General features: G+C 41.7%; 1 protein-coding gene across 2 annotated transcripts; it reads left to right on the forward strand.

Moving 5' to 3' along the window:
- The first annotated feature begins 31 nt into the window (after positions 1-31).
- MFSD1 (major facilitator superfamily domain containing 1) lies at positions 32-10,186 on the forward strand. Of its 2 annotated transcripts, none has more exons than XM_009884408.1 (14): positions 32-97; positions 236-279; positions 716-758; positions 1,313-1,380; positions 2,228-2,336; positions 3,515-3,617; positions 4,340-4,438; positions 5,221-5,332; positions 6,332-6,388; positions 7,039-7,195; positions 8,276-8,373; positions 8,710-8,822; positions 9,322-9,369; positions 10,122-10,186. In XM_009884408.1, the coding sequence occupies exons 2-14, from the start codon at positions 239-241 to the stop codon at positions 10,184-10,186; spliced, it is 1,113 nt and encodes a 370-aa protein (XP_009882710.1). In that variant the 5' UTR covers positions 32-97; positions 236-238. The 2 variants fall into 2 exon arrangements, with proteins under 2 accessions (XP_009882710.1, XP_009882711.1); XM_009884409.1 differs by having other exon boundaries at positions 50-97; positions 236-348.
- The last annotated feature ends 6,353 nt before the right edge of the window (positions 10,187-16,539 follow it).

The raw sequence follows: 16,539 nt of genomic DNA on the forward strand, positions 1-16,539 counted from the left end.
GGGGTGGCGGGGCCGAGCTCTGAGGCCTCCCCGTCTCCTTGCAGGCAGCTACTTCTGCTACGACAACCCGGCGGCGCTCCAAACCCAGGTTCAACGGGTGAGTAGCTGTCTGGGGCGGGAAGGGGGTCATGGAGACCGGGGGGTACGGGCCAGGTCAGAAAGTGTACTTTCTACTTGGATACTTGTTCTACGTCTCCGAAATTACTTTTTTTAGTTCTCCCCCTTCTTTATGTAGGATATGAAGGTGAACACGGCTCAGTTCATGGCGCTCTATGCCTGGTACTCCTGGCCCAATGTGGTTCTCTGCTTCTTTGGAGGTTTTCTGATAGACAGAGTATTTGGAATACGGTAAGTGTGATGTTGGTGTCACTCGTGTTCAGCGGATGGTAGACCTCGAGTGCGTGTGAAGTATAGACTTTATAATACAATTTTTTTTTTTCAAATTGTAATAAGTTTTTTCAATTTTTTTTTTTGGCACAATCTAGGAATTTCCTCTGGTACAAATGAGCTTCCTTCCCTTCATGGCTTAAATAAAGTGGCATTCAAAAATGCCAGCCTGTACTGCCTTCTTTTAAGGAAGCTGTCCAGCTGTAGCATTTATTACAGAGACCTTTTATCAGTCTCCCCTTGTTTTCTTACAGTAGGTCTAGTATAGTGTCTTGTTGGAAAAAAAAGAGTCTTAATCGTGTATTAAGTGATTTTATTTTTCTTGCAGGTTGGGCACTATAATATTTAGTGTCTTTGTTTGTGTTGGGCAGGTAAGTGCAAAAGAGAGGGTGAAGGATGATATGTGTCTGAAGGCTCTCTCCTGGGTTGGGGAAAAAGCCCAGATGACTTTGTGCACAGTAGTGCGTGTTACAGCGGGGGATGGGCAGGTGGAGAGAACTGAAATGGGAGAACCCTGAATTTTATTGCCGTAGTTGGGAACAGATGGGTTAACTGGGAACCGACGACTTTGAAAGATAAGTGAAATAAGAATGTGAAGGAACCAAATGGTTTATCTGCTTGATGTGCAACTATGATGTAGGTGTATTTGGGTAGAATATGATGACAAAGGTGAAGCATGACTTGAGCCTCTGGAGGTGTTTTCTGCATGCAGTTTCAGGGTGAGCTGGGCTGGATATTGCGTAGCCGGCAGGATGGTGAATAAGGCAGAGGGAGTAAAGGCAAAAAGCTGTGAGTAGGAAGTGTGTGTGAAGTATTTCTGCAGGTCTGAGACAGGAAAAGCATTTTTGCTTCTCTTTTGAGGGGTTCTAGTTTGTTCCATAGTTCAAATGTAAAATTATAACTTTTCCTTAAATGTTTGTGGCAGGTAATTTTTGCTTTGGGAGCACTACTTAATACTTTCTGGCTGATGGACATGGGCAGGTTTGTATTTGGGTAAGTCTAGAAGAGTAGAGTGTGTGCTTTGAGGTAAGGACTGTCTTTCTGTGTCCTAGAAAACTGCCTAAACCATGACACATGTTTACACTCAGAGACAAAATTGTTGGGTGTTGAGGCATTTATAAAGTTGAGGCGTGCAAGATCTTCAGTTGTATTCCCAGTCTAACTTCAAGTTAGAAAATAAAAAAAAAAAAAGAACTTTGCAGGTTATGGACTTCAGAAATTATGAAACTGCCCAAATAAAGACATGCAGTAAGCTGATAAAACTGTTAGTCCTCCTTTTCTCTTAGTTCTTACTTTCCTGGGTAAAAAGAATTCTTAGCAACAGTAAATGCTACAGGGTGCCTACGGTGGCAAAAAATTAGAGTAAATGTCAGAAGAAATACCTCCAAGTTGTGAATGTGCCATAGCATAAAAATGTTAGAAAATCTGACTGACTGTATTGGGGTGTGGGCAGATGACTCCATTAAATTTGGGTTCCAGGGAAGATTCCTGGTTTTGGTTTTATTTGGTCAGGATCTGTACCACCTGGTTGTTTAATGAAGAAGAGAAGTGAGAAGCTGCTGCCCATTGATTTAATTTCTGTAAATGACCAAAGGCAATTATATCGTTCCTAGACTACTTAGTATACCTTGAGCTCTTAATTATTCTTAAGACACTTCAGTTCTCTTTTGAATTGTCTTTAAGAACTTTGATTACTTGCATATATACATTAGATCTACCTGTACATAGATAAATTTCTCTGAAATACTGTCATCTTGGTATTGGTGGCAACTGTCTGCTGCTTTGTTGCTTTGCATGTCGCAAGTAATGCGTTTTCTTTTGTGCCTTCCTTCTTTTTTAGGATAGGTGGAGAGTCCTTAGCGGTGGCACAAAACACGTATGCAGTCAGTTGGTTTAAAGGCAAGGAGTTAAACCTTGTGTTTGGACTACAGCTAAGCATGGCGAGAATTGTAAGTGTAAAACCGTATAGCTTTAATTCATAGACTTTAAGGTGTGCGGCTTGTCTTGGCAGTGAGACAGGTGAAAAATAGCATGTCTAATGCTCCCTAGGGAGTTTTAGTTAAAAATTGATATGCGATTTAAAGTTAAAATGTTAAAAACTTGTGGTAGATAGACAAAGGATACAGAAGGAAATGGGTTAATAAGGCTCCTTAGAACCCGTCAAACTTCTAAAGACGCCTGGTGGTGGTACTAGTGTAGATTGCTGGGTGGGACAGTCGCAGTGCTGCATTTTATCAGACATACTGATTCGGGGCATCTCATAAAATGTTGGCTTAACTGAGCGTGGCTTGTGGCTCAGGGGCTAGGTGCAGGCGCTGGTAAATGAGCTGGGATGGCTGCTTGAAGAACTCCCCTCCGTATCTGCTGTTGTAAGATGGTTTTCTCCCTGTTGCTGGTTCTGATAGGAACTGTGTGACTGTATCTCAGCTGTGCCGTTTTGGTTTGATGCAATCACTGAAACTGCTGCTAGAGGTGGGTTCACACCAAGCTGTGGGTGAAGAGAGTGGGGGCGTGCCTCTCCTGTTAGGGGTCCTCTGCAGCAGCCCGTGGTACCTTAAACCTCTGCAGGCGTTTACCTCAGTAACAGAGTTAGCTTGTCACAGCTGGGACAGGGTTGATGTTCAGGCTGTTGCTAATTAGCAGTTGCATCATCTCAGCTGAACTGTAGTTAACTGCTGTTAGCCTGGGGATTGCAGCCATGGGTCCCTTCTCTAGGGGGAGAAGGTGTGTGGCGGGGAGGTGCTTCTTCCTGGTGCCTGTCAGGTGGGAATCCTGTTTGAATCCTGTTTGCTTTAGCATGTGGTATTAAATTCCACTTGGTTTATGAGCTAATGCAGTGTGTGATGTAGATTTTTAACAGTGCTTCTAGTGTCTCCATTGAAACACTGCTAAAGTTGTATAAAATTTCAGTTTGTGACCGTATATTATTGTTGCAATGGTTAACTTGTTGCAAACACTGACCAAACTAGCAGGGAATAATTTAGTCGTCGTTGCTGGTGGTTTACGTTCCCTGTGTAGCATTTTACCCGTTTGTTTTAAACACCGTGCAATAAGCAATCTGCCTAATGTTCCTTTTGAATCCATGTAATTGTGAAATCCGTTCTTCACATGAATCTGTTCTGCCTAGGGGAGCACAGTGAACATGAATATCATGGGATGGATATACTCTAGAGTTCGAGATCTTCTGGGGTATACTGGTCCCAGTACTCTTGGGTTAACTCTCATGATAGGTCAGTAATACTTTGAATTGATGTCACCTGCTATTTTAGGCTTCTGAATTTGAACATGTGTATGTGTTAATGATTTCTTACTAACTTGAAAGTAGGGCAAATATGTTTGAGACTGGAAAGAGCAGTTCAAATACTGTCTGTATCAATGGCTGATATTCTCATGTAGAGTGTGTGATTACTGTGTCTGGTGAAATGCTGTGTGATTTTTGTGGTTGCCAAATTCAAGTTTGTATCTTAAGGAGATGAAACATTTTGCGTGCTTTGAGTACAAGATAGGGATTGGAAAAAAAAATTTCTGAAAGGTATCGTGTCAAAGCCTGCTCGGAATTGTTAGATGTGTAAAAGTGAAATTTCATCTACTTTAGGATCTGCGCTCCTTTCCCTCTGAGCCATGGGTATTAAGGCCCAGGCTTCGTTTCTGTCCTTACAAGGGACAGATAAGGAGCTTGGCTGTGCTGAGCGGGGGTGGTGGTAGTGCTTTAAATAAAATAACTGTAGCTACATGCTTGTACTATAGTTCAAGGCAGGTGTCTCTCATGTGGCAGGTTTCGGTATTTACTTTATTCTTTTGAATTGAACCGCTGTTCAGTCTTATGTATAAGACAAGCTGGTGTTAAACTTGGGTCATATTAGATATGTAAAGGTACGCTATGCTAATTGTGCTTACAAGCCAAATTACTACTTGAGTCAACAGCTAAATGTGTCACGTTGCCTTCTTGCAGGTGGTGTAACGTGTCTCTTTTCACTGACCTGTGCGTTAATCCTTGCTTATCTGGACAAGAGGGCGCAGAAGCTCCTTTGTAAAGAGCAAGGGAAAACGGGTGAGTGGTGTGGCTGAACCTGCTCTGGGCTTCATTCCTTCCTGCCAGAGCAGACCCCTTCAGTTATGCTGTGCGCTGCGCAGGTTTGCATTTTATGTGATTCAGTGGCTGCTCCTTAACATCTTTTTCACAGTTATAGCTTTAATTTTTAGTTCATTTTTGTATCAGTAAGAATCTTCACAGCTTTAAACACTCGTTTACAGGCAAATGCAGTATCATCTGCTTTCTTTGTAAAGCATGTGGAGAGCCTCCCAGTTCACACCAATTTGATCTGTGCCATTGCCACTGGTACTTCTTTTTGTTGGAATTGGTCTTATTTCCTTTAATAGGTGTGCAAAAACATGCAGCTCTTCTCCATCAATGTGTGATGTTTTGAGTTTTCTGTGGTGGGGAATTTAGACCAATTAAAAAGAAACTAAATTTGACATCTGAGTAAGAGCATATAATATGAGGCTTCAGATGTGAATTTGGCTAACTGATTAAACATTTCCTTGAAAAAGTGGTTTGTATTTAATTCTGCTGCAGAAGGACTTTCAGAGGCTTTAGAGAACTTGTACATCCAGCTTACTATGGGAGAGACAATTTGTTCTTGACTCTGGCACTGTTGATTTAGGACTTGTATATTCTTAACCGACTCTCACTCTGTAAACTTTAAACAAGAGAGTAGATAGTGGCAGGAATATGTGCTTTAGCCTTGAGATCACCTTCGTGTTTATTCAGTGTGGATGGATTTCAGGTCTGCTTATGCTGACTGGAACAATGTTGTCTCTTTCTCCACTCAGGTGAAGTGATTAAGCTAACAGATGTGAAGGACTTCTCTTTGTCCTTGTGGCTTATATTTGTAATCTGTGTCTGTTACTATGCAGCCGTTTTTCCTTTCATTGGACTTGGAAAGTAAGTCTCTCACTTGCGTAGCTATTCCCCTTGAATGTGGCCAGGGTTTTAACTAGCTACTTATAAAGGGAGAGGTGTGGGCTAATATTTAAGAATCCCAGGCAGCTACAGAACCACTGGTCTCCCAGCAAGGCTGTGCTGTGGTTTGTCATTTCTTCTGTGGCATTGTTTGCTATACTTGTGATACAAATTAAAAAACTCTGACAGTTTCCTTATCTGCTGAGCTTTGTGGAAAGTACCGTAGCTTGGCATAGGCTGAGTTGTCAGAACTCAAAAGCATAATGCATGCTCCGTTTCCTCATTAAAACCTGATACAGATTTAAAGCACGGCGTGAGTTTTGGTGTGGAAAGCTGTGGACAGCTGTCATGTAGAATTCCTTCTGTACTCATAAGCTATGGACTGAGTGTGAGGTGGGGGCTTAAATGTAGTTACAGTTTCGGACTGAAATTCTCTTACTGTGCTGACTCTGGTGTATATGAAGTTGAAACTTGAAGCGTTTTGAACCACGACTTGATCTAATAGCTCAGTCAGATGGGTTTTGAATATACTTGGAATTAGGAACAGATCTCTTGAGCTTGATGCATGTTTTACAGTGAGTGAGACAGTAAAGTCTGAGATGGCTTGGAGAGACCTTCCAGTCAGCGGTGTAGACGCCCATTTTTTGCTTGTGCATGTATTCCACACATTCTCGCTTCGGTCTCTTACAGCATGCGCATGGCTGATGTCTCGTTGTTGGGTTTCGTGTTGGTTATGTACTTTGGATGTTTTCCCCAAAGTGTGATTTGAATAGTCCTTAGGCAAAAATTTGTAGAGTCTGATAATGAGCTCCTAAATGCATTATGAATGAGGGTCTGTGATGGGATGTTTATATCAAAGCTAGATAGGTATATTTAAGTGTTTCCTGGAAACTACGTTTCTGTGTCTTTACTTTGTAGAGCTTAATTTTTCTTTCGTGTCATACAAGTATGCATTTTCCTAAATCTGTTTTTTTTTTTTAGGGTTTTCTTTATTGAGAAATTCAGATTCTCATCTCAAGAAGCAAGCGCAATCAACAGGTATATTGTGGCTGATTTAACAAGTAACTGTGCTATTGCTGTGTTCTCAGGGGTGTTTGTATCTCTGGGCTCTGACCATGTGGGAGGAGGGTTGGGATCTACTGTTGCAGGTGGTGACTTGAATTTAAGTGAACAGACTTCACGTGGCCCAAGGAATAATGAGGAGGTGCGGGGATTTGTTTAAATAGAAAGGTCCTCGGTGTTCCCACTGAGGAATTGGAAAGAAAGGGCTCTGTCTGAAGGGTATTAGTTTGGTATTTGGCGATTCCATTCTGAGTGATAGAAACAGTTTAAGAGCAGCGCTAAATTAACTAAATTTTCTTAGTTTGAAGATGAATTTGTGATGGAGCAAAAAACCAAACAAATAAAACCCACCGCCAACAAAACACTTGCTGGTATATGATTCCGAGAGGTCTGAGTATGTCACTGTTTCCTTGGATGTTGAATGTTTTCATGTCCTCACACCTTTTGGGAATTTTGAGTTCTGGGGTCTGTTGTTTAGGGTTTGGTTGTTCTCTCTTGGTGTGGTTTTTCTTATGGCCTCACGGGTAACAAGGGAATGTGGTGTTTTATCTGGAGACGCTTGTATTGTGTAACACCTATGGCTGTCCATGGCTAGATAGTGTTCTCTTGTTTTTATTCTTTTGTAGTATTGTGTATATCATATCGGCACCCATGTCCCCAGTCTTTGGATTCCTGGTGGATAAACTTGGAAAGAATATCATCTGGGTTTTATGTGCTGTAGTAACTACACTTGCTTCTCACATCATGTTGGCTTTTACCTTCTGGAACCCCTGGATAGCGATGGTAACTAATTCTCTGTGACTTATAGCTAAATGTGATAAAATAAGAAATGGAGTTGATGCTGAATAATTCGGCATAAGTTGCCACTGGCTTCTGACTGTTTAGGTAGTCCTCAAAGCCTATTTTGATGTCGCTGACTTTAAGAAGGATATACTATGTGAAACGGAGTTTAAAACTAAAGACAGTGAAAAAGCAAAGAATGCATAATACAGGCAAAATTACTATGAGCTATCTGTGGCCTAAAGATAACACTTTGGGTTTTGGTGTTTTGTGGAGGGAGGCAGTAGTTACGCACATGTGTTTTGAAGTGGAAAAGACTGACTGCTGCGGTCTGCAGCAGTAGTTCCGTAGTTGTTTAGTGCAAAAGGGCGTTCAGCTGCACAGGAAGGACGGGGTTAGACCGGAGGGCTGTGTGGAGTGGCCGTTCCTTCTCCCTTCGGAGACGACCTCGATTCATCCCAGTGTCTGTGGTTCGGTGGTGCTGTGTTGCAGAGGTCTGCTCTCAGGCTTCATGGATGCTCCTCACACTCATTATTGCTAGATTACTCTGCTGGGTGCTCCCTTTTCTCCTAAAACTTGTTCTTTTGGTGTAGTTCTGAAGCTTATTGCAATTACTTAAACCATCTCTAATGTGCTGTGTTGGATAGCAGTAAAGGTCAATAAAAATCTTTGTTATTAACTTCCCCTTCCTGGGGCAGATTCCCCGAGAAATTGCTTTTGAACTAAGGTTTCCGGGCTTAAATACGGGGCTCACCGGTGTATCAGGGTTTAAAAACCGGATCCTTGTTTTTCAGGTATCTTTCCAGTGAGTTGCAGTATTCATCTCTCCCTCTGGGTATTCAAGTCAGGCTCTTTACTTGCTGCTAATTAGACAGGATTTAGTTTGTGGGTCGCTTCTGGAAAAAAGGTTGTCTCTTCTAAACGTGCCTGTTTATTTAGAACGGTATTGCAAAAAGTGTTACTTTAGCTCTTCTCCCCCCCCCTCTTCTGGGAGAAGGGGAAAATCAATATGTTCGTTTATTAGGACTTTACAGCAAAAGTGCATCTTGTCTGACACCTCTTTACTTGTTTGTATTTCACCAGTGTTTGCTGGGAGTGGCCTACTCGTTGCTTGCCTGTGCCCTGTGGCCCATGGTGGCCTTTGTTGTTCCAGAACACCAGCTGGGAACTGCTTATGGCTTGTAAGTACTTCAATCTGTCTGTCTGCGCTGCTCGGCAGCGAGCATGTCCTGGTACTGTTGAACCACTGAATATCGGGCAGCTCTAACACACTAACGGTTACTAAATCCCTCCGAGTTCAGTCCAGCAGGAGGTCTCATGTCATTTCAGGATGTGTATGTGTGGTGGAGCACGGGGTTTTGGTGGATGCGCGGAGACTTCTGCAGAAATGTGGAGTCTCATATTCATAACAAATGGGGAGAAATTAATCTCATTGTTTGTTCAGTGCCTCTACTGATTTGGTTTTTTTCTTTAAAAATAAACTTCTGCACAGTGGTAATCCTTTGTTTGTGTGTCAGCATGCAGTCTATCCAGAATCTCGGTCTGGCAATTATCGCGATAGCAGCTGGGATGATTCTGGACACAAGAGGATACTTGTTTCTTGAAGTCTTCTTCAGTGCTTGTGTTTGCTGTAAGTACTCAAACTTTAAAAATGGATTCTGTACATTGGGGAAGCTTTATTAGGCTTTTTTTTTTTCTTCCTATTTCTTGTAAAACAGTAACAAATCGTTTCTTACAGTTAGAGGTTTCAACTGGGGCAACGTTGAAAGTAACTCAATCCTAGTGAAGTGTTTTGTGGTTTTCTTGAAGTGATTTAGTGTAAGTAGTTTCAGTGTCTCAAGAAAAAAAAAAAAGTGTAAAGTGTAGATGAGTGATGCTCTTAAAGGCTGTGTTTACGAGGGCTGTTATTAGTATAACTAAAACTAAAATAACCTTTTCTGAGTTACCATGTTACTTATGAGCAGAGTTGAATTTTCAAAAGCAATTAAGAGATGCTGCTGGCAAAAATCTCCCCTCAATTACAGCTATCATGAAAAACATGAGTTGTTGCTTGGTTGTATGTTAAAACTGTTCTTCTGTCATTGTAAATTCATTGTCAGCTAAAACTGTTCCCTGTTTGTTTTTTTTAGTGTCACTAATAGCTGTGGTCATGCTGTATTTTGTGAATCACCTCACAGGTAAGTGTGTGTTTTCAGCTTCTCTTGATACTTGTTTTCATCGTTATTCTTGACGTTATCAAGCTGAACTGTTTGCAGGGGGTGTTGTGTGGTCCTGTGTCAGGTGCTGTAGCTCACGGCTTTGGTACCAGGAGCATCTCTTGATGAGACCTGTCCTTGTAACATCACCTTCGTAGATGCTGTAGTGTGTAATTCGCTGGACCTTGCTGTGATGTGGAATCTCACCAGCAGGGCAGTGGTACCTGTCCCTTCAGCTGACATGAACAAACGCGTGGCATATTCTGCAGCTCTTTCTAAACTGCGTATCAAACTTGACTGTATATGTATCTGCAAATATAAAATCTTAATTCTGTAAACTTTCCTCCAAATAGCAGTGTTCTTTCACAACTAGTTTTTTATGAAGCAGTGATTACTGAAAGGCCTGGAAGAGATATTACTTTGTTTCTTTCAAAGTTGCTTGCCCTTTCTTTAGTTTTATGGGGTGTTATGGTGAGTTGTAAAGAAAATTTGCTGTTACCGAACAGAAAACTGCTTCAGGTTTGAGAACTTGGTTTGGGTCCTGATTTTGCTTGCTCAGACGATGATAAACACGTTGCTCTTTCTCTTTACCCGCTTTCTACTTTTGTAAAATGACTCCACTGATTTCTTTTGTCAAATGCTCTGAGAACTTCTGTAGTGAGGTATGGTATCAAATTTCTACTACAAAAAGACCAATTTAAAAAGTTTCAAAGTGCGTATTACTTCTGTTGCAGGTGGTGATCTCAACTGGTCTGCGAAGAAAAGAGAAAAACTACAAAAAGTAGCTGCAACTGAGTAAGTATAAAGAACGGTGTCCTTATGAAATGTTTAACCTGCAGCAATTAAGTGGATTACTGTCTGAAGTCAGTCTCTTTTGTAGGTCTGCCATTTGTATTGAATGTTATTTTCTTTCTTACCGGTCAGTAGGATTTCATATTCCCGCCTCCCGTGAATGAATAATTAGAGGAAGTAGCAGTTAACCAGGTGTCCTTTCCTGGCACTCTTCCCTGCTGTTTTTCTTTATGTCAGTGGCCTTCCAACTGAGTGGAACTGAAGTGTGTTTAAAAAAATGTTATATCGCGTATTTAAAAATGTGCTTAATTCATATGGTGCGTACCTAACCCGGTCAGCGGCAAACATTACCTGCGGTTAATGTCAGGTAATGCATGGACCGATTTTTTTTTTTAAAGTGTCATTAAAAGCTAAATTTCTCTTCAGTAGAAACTACACTCCAGTCACTTCCCCTTCTGTTTCAGCGTACTCCTCTTGCAGTCTTATTTAGGAGTCTTAATTCGACTTATCTCTGAAAACGGTGGCTTGAGTCTAAATTGCAGCGCTAATGTGAAACTCAGTTTGTGGTCAGATCTGTGTCGTAAATGTTATTGATTAGAGTGAAAAGTTTCCATTTTTAGAAAGCAAAAGGGACAGAGGTATTTCCATACAGAGGAATCCGCTTCCTTTAAAATGAAATGGAGCGCTTGAGGCAGACTTTGGGCAGAAATTGTCGAGATAAGAAAATTTTGACAGTTCATCCAGTTAAGCAAATTTCATTCTGTGGGAGACTTGTGTGTGCTGCTTTCCTCTCTACAGAAGATGAGGACAGTGACACTCTTCAGAATAATAACTTAAACAATGCCCTTCCTTGGTCTTGACAAAACATTGGTGACAAGTTAAGGGTCCACTGCTGTGCATAGCCCTAACGGCTGGAGTCGGGTACTCGTGCTTTTTAGGAGTGGTGTTTGAGCAAACATGAATGTATTGGTCACCTGCTGTTGGGATATCCCCCGAGTTCTTGGGAAGTTCTAGTCTTAAACTTCCAAAATAATTGCCTTGTATTCAGGGAAGAGGGAAGAAAAAGCGTTGTATGGCAAAGTCCATTAAGAGATGTCACCTTAAAGGCAAAACAAGAGGTCCTTCCACACCAGCTTCTCCGTTACCTACTTAGCTGTGTAGGAAAATTGTTGGCTTTTTTTTTAAGTATATAATGTAAAGTCTGTCCATCGGATTGCGTTGGGGCAGCTTAGTTTGTCCTGATGATCATGTTGAACATACTGCTTCTAGTAGTGTCTCAGCACCCAAAAGTTACGGTACCTTTTCCTAATTCTAATTAGTGCTGTGAGGATTACAAATATGTGCCTTGGAGAATGTATGTCAATGGGGATGAAGTCTTTAATTCATTGATTTTTTTTTTTTAAATATATTTAAAGCAAATGTTTAATTTGCTTAAGGATAGAACAAGTCTAAGAAATCTGAGGTTCTCCTCTGATCCAAGTGTGTTTTGGTGAGATTGTGATGGAGAACTGTTGGAGAGGGCAGAGTATGTGTGTTCCATGACTCTACTCATAGTTTAACGTTTGTCACGTGAAAGAGTAAGTCGGTACTCAGCAAGTCACAGCTTTCAAGGTAACATCTGTAGCATTCAAGCTGCTTGTATGTGAACAACACCGAATTTGTCTTTTGAAATGCTTTCTGCTCAGCGAGGCTCTTCAGGCCTTGGAAGTTCATTTGCCTGTAATGTTGTTGAAATTCGTTACTTTTTAACTACTTCTCACCTGCAGATATTACACATCTCACAGCTTATAAATAAGTTTGTTCCAAATAAATACTTTGATAACAAGACATCTCTTATAAATGAACTTCACGGACTGTGTAACTGTCCGTATGATGATAATTAAGTTAGTATTGAATAAACGAGGTCAGCGAGGTCTAGCTGGGTGACTTGTGGGGTTTAACATAGTTTGGTTTCTTGTCCTAATTTGTGGGCTTTTTACACATCAGCGCTCAAGGAAACAAAAACCTCACGGGACCTGGTGAGCGTGCTACCTTAGTTGTGTGCTCAAGGAAACAAAAACCTGGTGAGCGTGCTACCTTAGTTGTGCTCCTCCAGCCAAAAGGTCACAGCCAGATTTTAATACAAATGCAACAAAAAAACCCCCAACACCTTGTACCCAGGAGTAAAGGAATTCTGTATCCAAATAAAGCTGCTTTGCAGCCTGCCTGGCCCATGTGGGATGCGCGTGACGCTTCCAGTATTTGCTGTGGAAGATGGCTTTGTATTAGTCTTTGCTGTGGGATATAGTGTCTTAGAACAATGTTTTCAGTAATTTTTATTACAATGTTTTTTGCAGAAAAGAAATTTGAATAGCAAATATCATCCAGAAGTGGGGAGCATTTGATCAGCATCATGGCACCTTCAAGAATTATAGTGTTGTTTAGTTTGGTGGTCAGCACTGGACAGTAGTTCTTTGGAAAAGAAACTAACATGCTGGGGGGTTTTACCGTAAATGGCAAAATTTTATGCTTTGTAACCAGTTTTAACTAATGCCAAATCATCCCTTAATTTGAGCAGAATGGGTTTACAGCGTTTTACGCTGTGTTTAAGCTCTGCTGTTGGAGAGGGTACTCTGCAACCCAAGACAGACGTGTTCATCTTGAGATAAAGACTCATATAAAGTGTCTTCTACGTGCAGCACTACCGTTTTGGTGGGGGTGGAGATTTCTTAACGTAACAGCATTTTACGGTCTGTAATAAGGCTCATTGCTTTACAGAGTTTAGAAACGGGTCACAGTTACTACTTTTGTCTCTGTCTTAATGCAAACCACTGTCTTAAGCGAAGTGTATTTAGAGCTCTGTTGGGTCCGGTTTAAGATTTACGTGGAAAGTGAGCGACAACGCTCTGGTCAAATAGTGACTCTTGTAGGAGACTGCTATGAATTCCGAAGACTGCTGAGCAGTCTTTTATTTGCATTTTTGACAATTGATTCTTTTTGTATTGTAATCTTTATTTTAAGGAGTGAAAGCTTGTTTAATAAAGAGGTAGTAAAAACTGTTACAAAAGCTCACTGAGCGTGTTGTAATCTGTGAAAACCGAAAGGTTTATCTTTCTACTGAAGTCTTGCAATCTAAATAAAAGGAAACTGCAGAAAACAGCCTCTCTCTTTCTTTACACTGAATTAGAGTAATCCATACGCATCTCGTAGTCTCTTTTAATCTGGTATCCAGTGTTCATCTATAAAGGTTACAAGCTGCTTTTAACTATTAAAAATAGAACTTGTGTGCATACGCAAGATAAAGTTGCTTGGGTCTGCACTCCTCAGTGCAAATATCTTAAACCAATTTTCTTTTCCAGAGCGGAAGAACAAGAGAGACTCAGACGTCAAAATGAAGATGACTTGGCTAAATTACAGCCAAAAGCTGATGACTTTAGTTTAAGGAATAAATACCTCTCCAAACTAGGCGCTCAGGTATTAGTAACAAAGTAGGGGTATTAATAACGAAGAGCAGAACAATGAGATGTTTATTATAAGAGCTTGGCTTATTGTTTGAAATAGCCAACAAAGCAACCTCTGATTAGAGTGCTGAATGTATGCTTGTGCTCAGAACTGAAGCTTCACCGATGGGAATTAAAAATCTAATGAAGAGAATGAATCAATGGCTGGCGATCGAATAAGTGGAGGAGCAGGCTTCTTACGATGCCTGATTATTTTTTTTTTTAATTTTATTTTATTTTGCAGCTACCAGATAATTACTCTTCCTATTTATCGACAATGGTACACAGAAGCGTGTTGAAATAGCATCTTGCCCCACTTGCGAAAGCAGAAATACATTGGAAGTTCCTACTACACAAAACTATTTCCAGTACTGACAACTGCCACAGCAAAAGCAGAATGATGCAGCGTGCCTTTCTGCAAGCATAGATCCTATTTTTAAATTACTTGGCTTAAGCTCTCCCTCCGCACCGTGGGTGAATAACGCAGGTACCAATGAAGGACCGTCTGGCTGTTTATTTGAACCCATGAGCTGTGTACTACATTCGTGTCTCAAATACTTGGCGAGTAGCTCGAGTCGATAGCTAAGGCTTGGTCTCATCAACGACGTCTGAAACGTGAAAGCTTTGTTTCGGTAATCCAATTGCTGTGAAAATGAGCCTCGGTGTAGGTATGGGTTATTTATCCTCTCGGGTTGGACAACTTGATTACCACGTTGGAAACGGTCTGTTCCATTTTTCTTATAGAAAAAAAAACGTGAGGAAAGTCTACCTTTTTATTTACGATACAGTTTCAGTGTTGCCGTTCAAAAAGCACTAGCCCTGGAGTTGAAATCCAGGTCACAGGCTTAGCAATAAACCTCATGCAAGTCCTGATTAATGTGAAAACTGGTGTGTATTTAGGGGGTGGTGACTAAAAATGATGGGAAGGTTTAAATGCGAGAACTGAAGTTTGACATTCAGTGGAAAAATGTTCAATTTCATAATGCAACGTGGAAGGCGTGTTGCTGGATAGCTGGTTACTAGCAACTCCCGCACAATGCGTTTTTCACTGTTTTTATTAATGATAAAGGCTCAATTATGTAATTGGACAAATGATTCCTCAGCTAAGCTGCTCTTACGTTAAGAGGCGAGAGCACGTGGCTTTGTGGGGCACTAGCTGCACCGGATGCAGAGCTGCCGGAGGGGTGGGGGATAGGGCACGCGGGGGCGAGTGGGCTTTCCTCAGCTGACTTCAGGGAGTCCTCATGTGCCGTGAAACGCTTAATAGCCTCTGATGAATTGTTTGACTGCAGAGAAAGTAATTTTTTATAATAAAAATGTTATATTGTACCTGTAATATTTTTTTTTTTTTTTTGCCTACAGTAATTTAAGCAGACCTTGTGGAACTCATGGTCATTTTTTTTTTAAAGATACTTTTCAGCGGAGATTTCTTTCACGTTGCTCAGAGACTAAGATCATCGTCCTGCGAGACAAAGCCAGGACTGTTTTGGTTCATAGTTCTGTGTTCTGAAGAACGATCTGGGAAAAGCAAGTAGCCGGTTGTGAACTGTGCCGAGCTCACTGCCGAAGGGGAGCGGTACCCTGACCCGACATAGTTTTTATTGGTGCCCTCTGGGCGCCCTTGGAGAACCAAACACCATCAGCTCTGAGACTGGTTGATGCAAGATGGTTTATTTCTCCTTGTAGAGTTGTGAATTCTGGGTCTTTTTTAATAAAAGCTTTAAGTGGATACTGGCACCTGTATTTTTCTTACCTTACTGTCTAGTGATGCGTCGTTGCCCTTGGTGGTTGTTGAGACTTATACATGCATATGTTTTGGGTTTGTTTGGTTTGGTTTTTTTTTTTTTGGAAACAAGCATGACTTCTGCTTTCCCCTGAGAAATACGTAGAGTTTCTGGGGAAGCATATCTTTGAAGATCCAAAGGCGAAGTTTCTCCCAGTTCACCTCGCGGATGGGTTGATGTATTTTTCTCTCGTGGGGAGGGAGGGAATTAGATTCTTGTACTTCTGTTGCTCTTACTCTCCTTCAGCTGCCTGCTTCTCCTCTCGTTCTGATGTGTGACGGTTGTAGGTAACTCTTCCGCTGTTACCCGTGGGTCGGCATTTCGCGTGTGACATGACAGACAGTAACTGTGAACTTAACGTCTTGCTGAAAGTTTATTTTCAGTTCCTAAATTCTCTGTACCCTTGAGCATCTTGCTAAAGGGCTGTGGTGGACTTCTGTAGATGATATAACTTCCCACGTCAGCTCCACTCCAAACGCCCTGACCTTTCCTCTCTGAGGCATTTCCTTTACCTTTTTTATTTGTGAATGTGGAGCATAGGAGCCATCTGGCTTTTGTACCCTTGTTCCCCGATAATTTTCTGGTCGGGCAGAGCCTTCCTCTTGCTGTTGCCAGCCGCCTCGCTCCCAGCCCTGCCTTCAAAAGTCTCGCTGTTGTGTTCGCGCTTCAGACTGTTCAACACATAACTTCATAGGTTCGGGTCGATCGTCAAGAGGAAAATGGATTTTTGAATTCCGAGATGCGTTGTCTTTGTGATAGTGAAAATCTAGTTGTGATCCTTGGGGTGAGGATACGGGCGGCAGCGAGAGCAGCGAGCAGGCTGCCTGCCTTGGCCGGGGGGGGCTGTCTGAGCACGGGCTGCCGCAGTGCCATTTGGCAGTGTTCGTGCGAGTCCTGTTTGCGATGAGTTTGGGATGACTCGAGCTGCAAGCTGCTTATCTCTGTAAACCTTTTTGCCCCTGCAAACCTTCCCTCACCAGCCGGAGAAGCTGGTGGTACGGTATGGCTTTCCTGACCTTTCTTTTAAATACAGAGTTTATGTGTTGGGCTCTGCTTCTGGACCACAGTGGTCTGACTAAATTCTACTGGTGGATACG

This window comes from Charadrius vociferus, unplaced genomic scaffold (assembly GCF_000708025.1).
Source record: "Charadrius vociferus isolate BGI_N301 unplaced genomic scaffold, ASM70802v2 scaffold104, whole genome shotgun sequence".
In the NCBI taxonomy this organism is placed as follows: Eukaryota; Metazoa; Chordata; class Aves; order Charadriiformes; family Charadriidae; genus Charadrius; species Charadrius vociferus.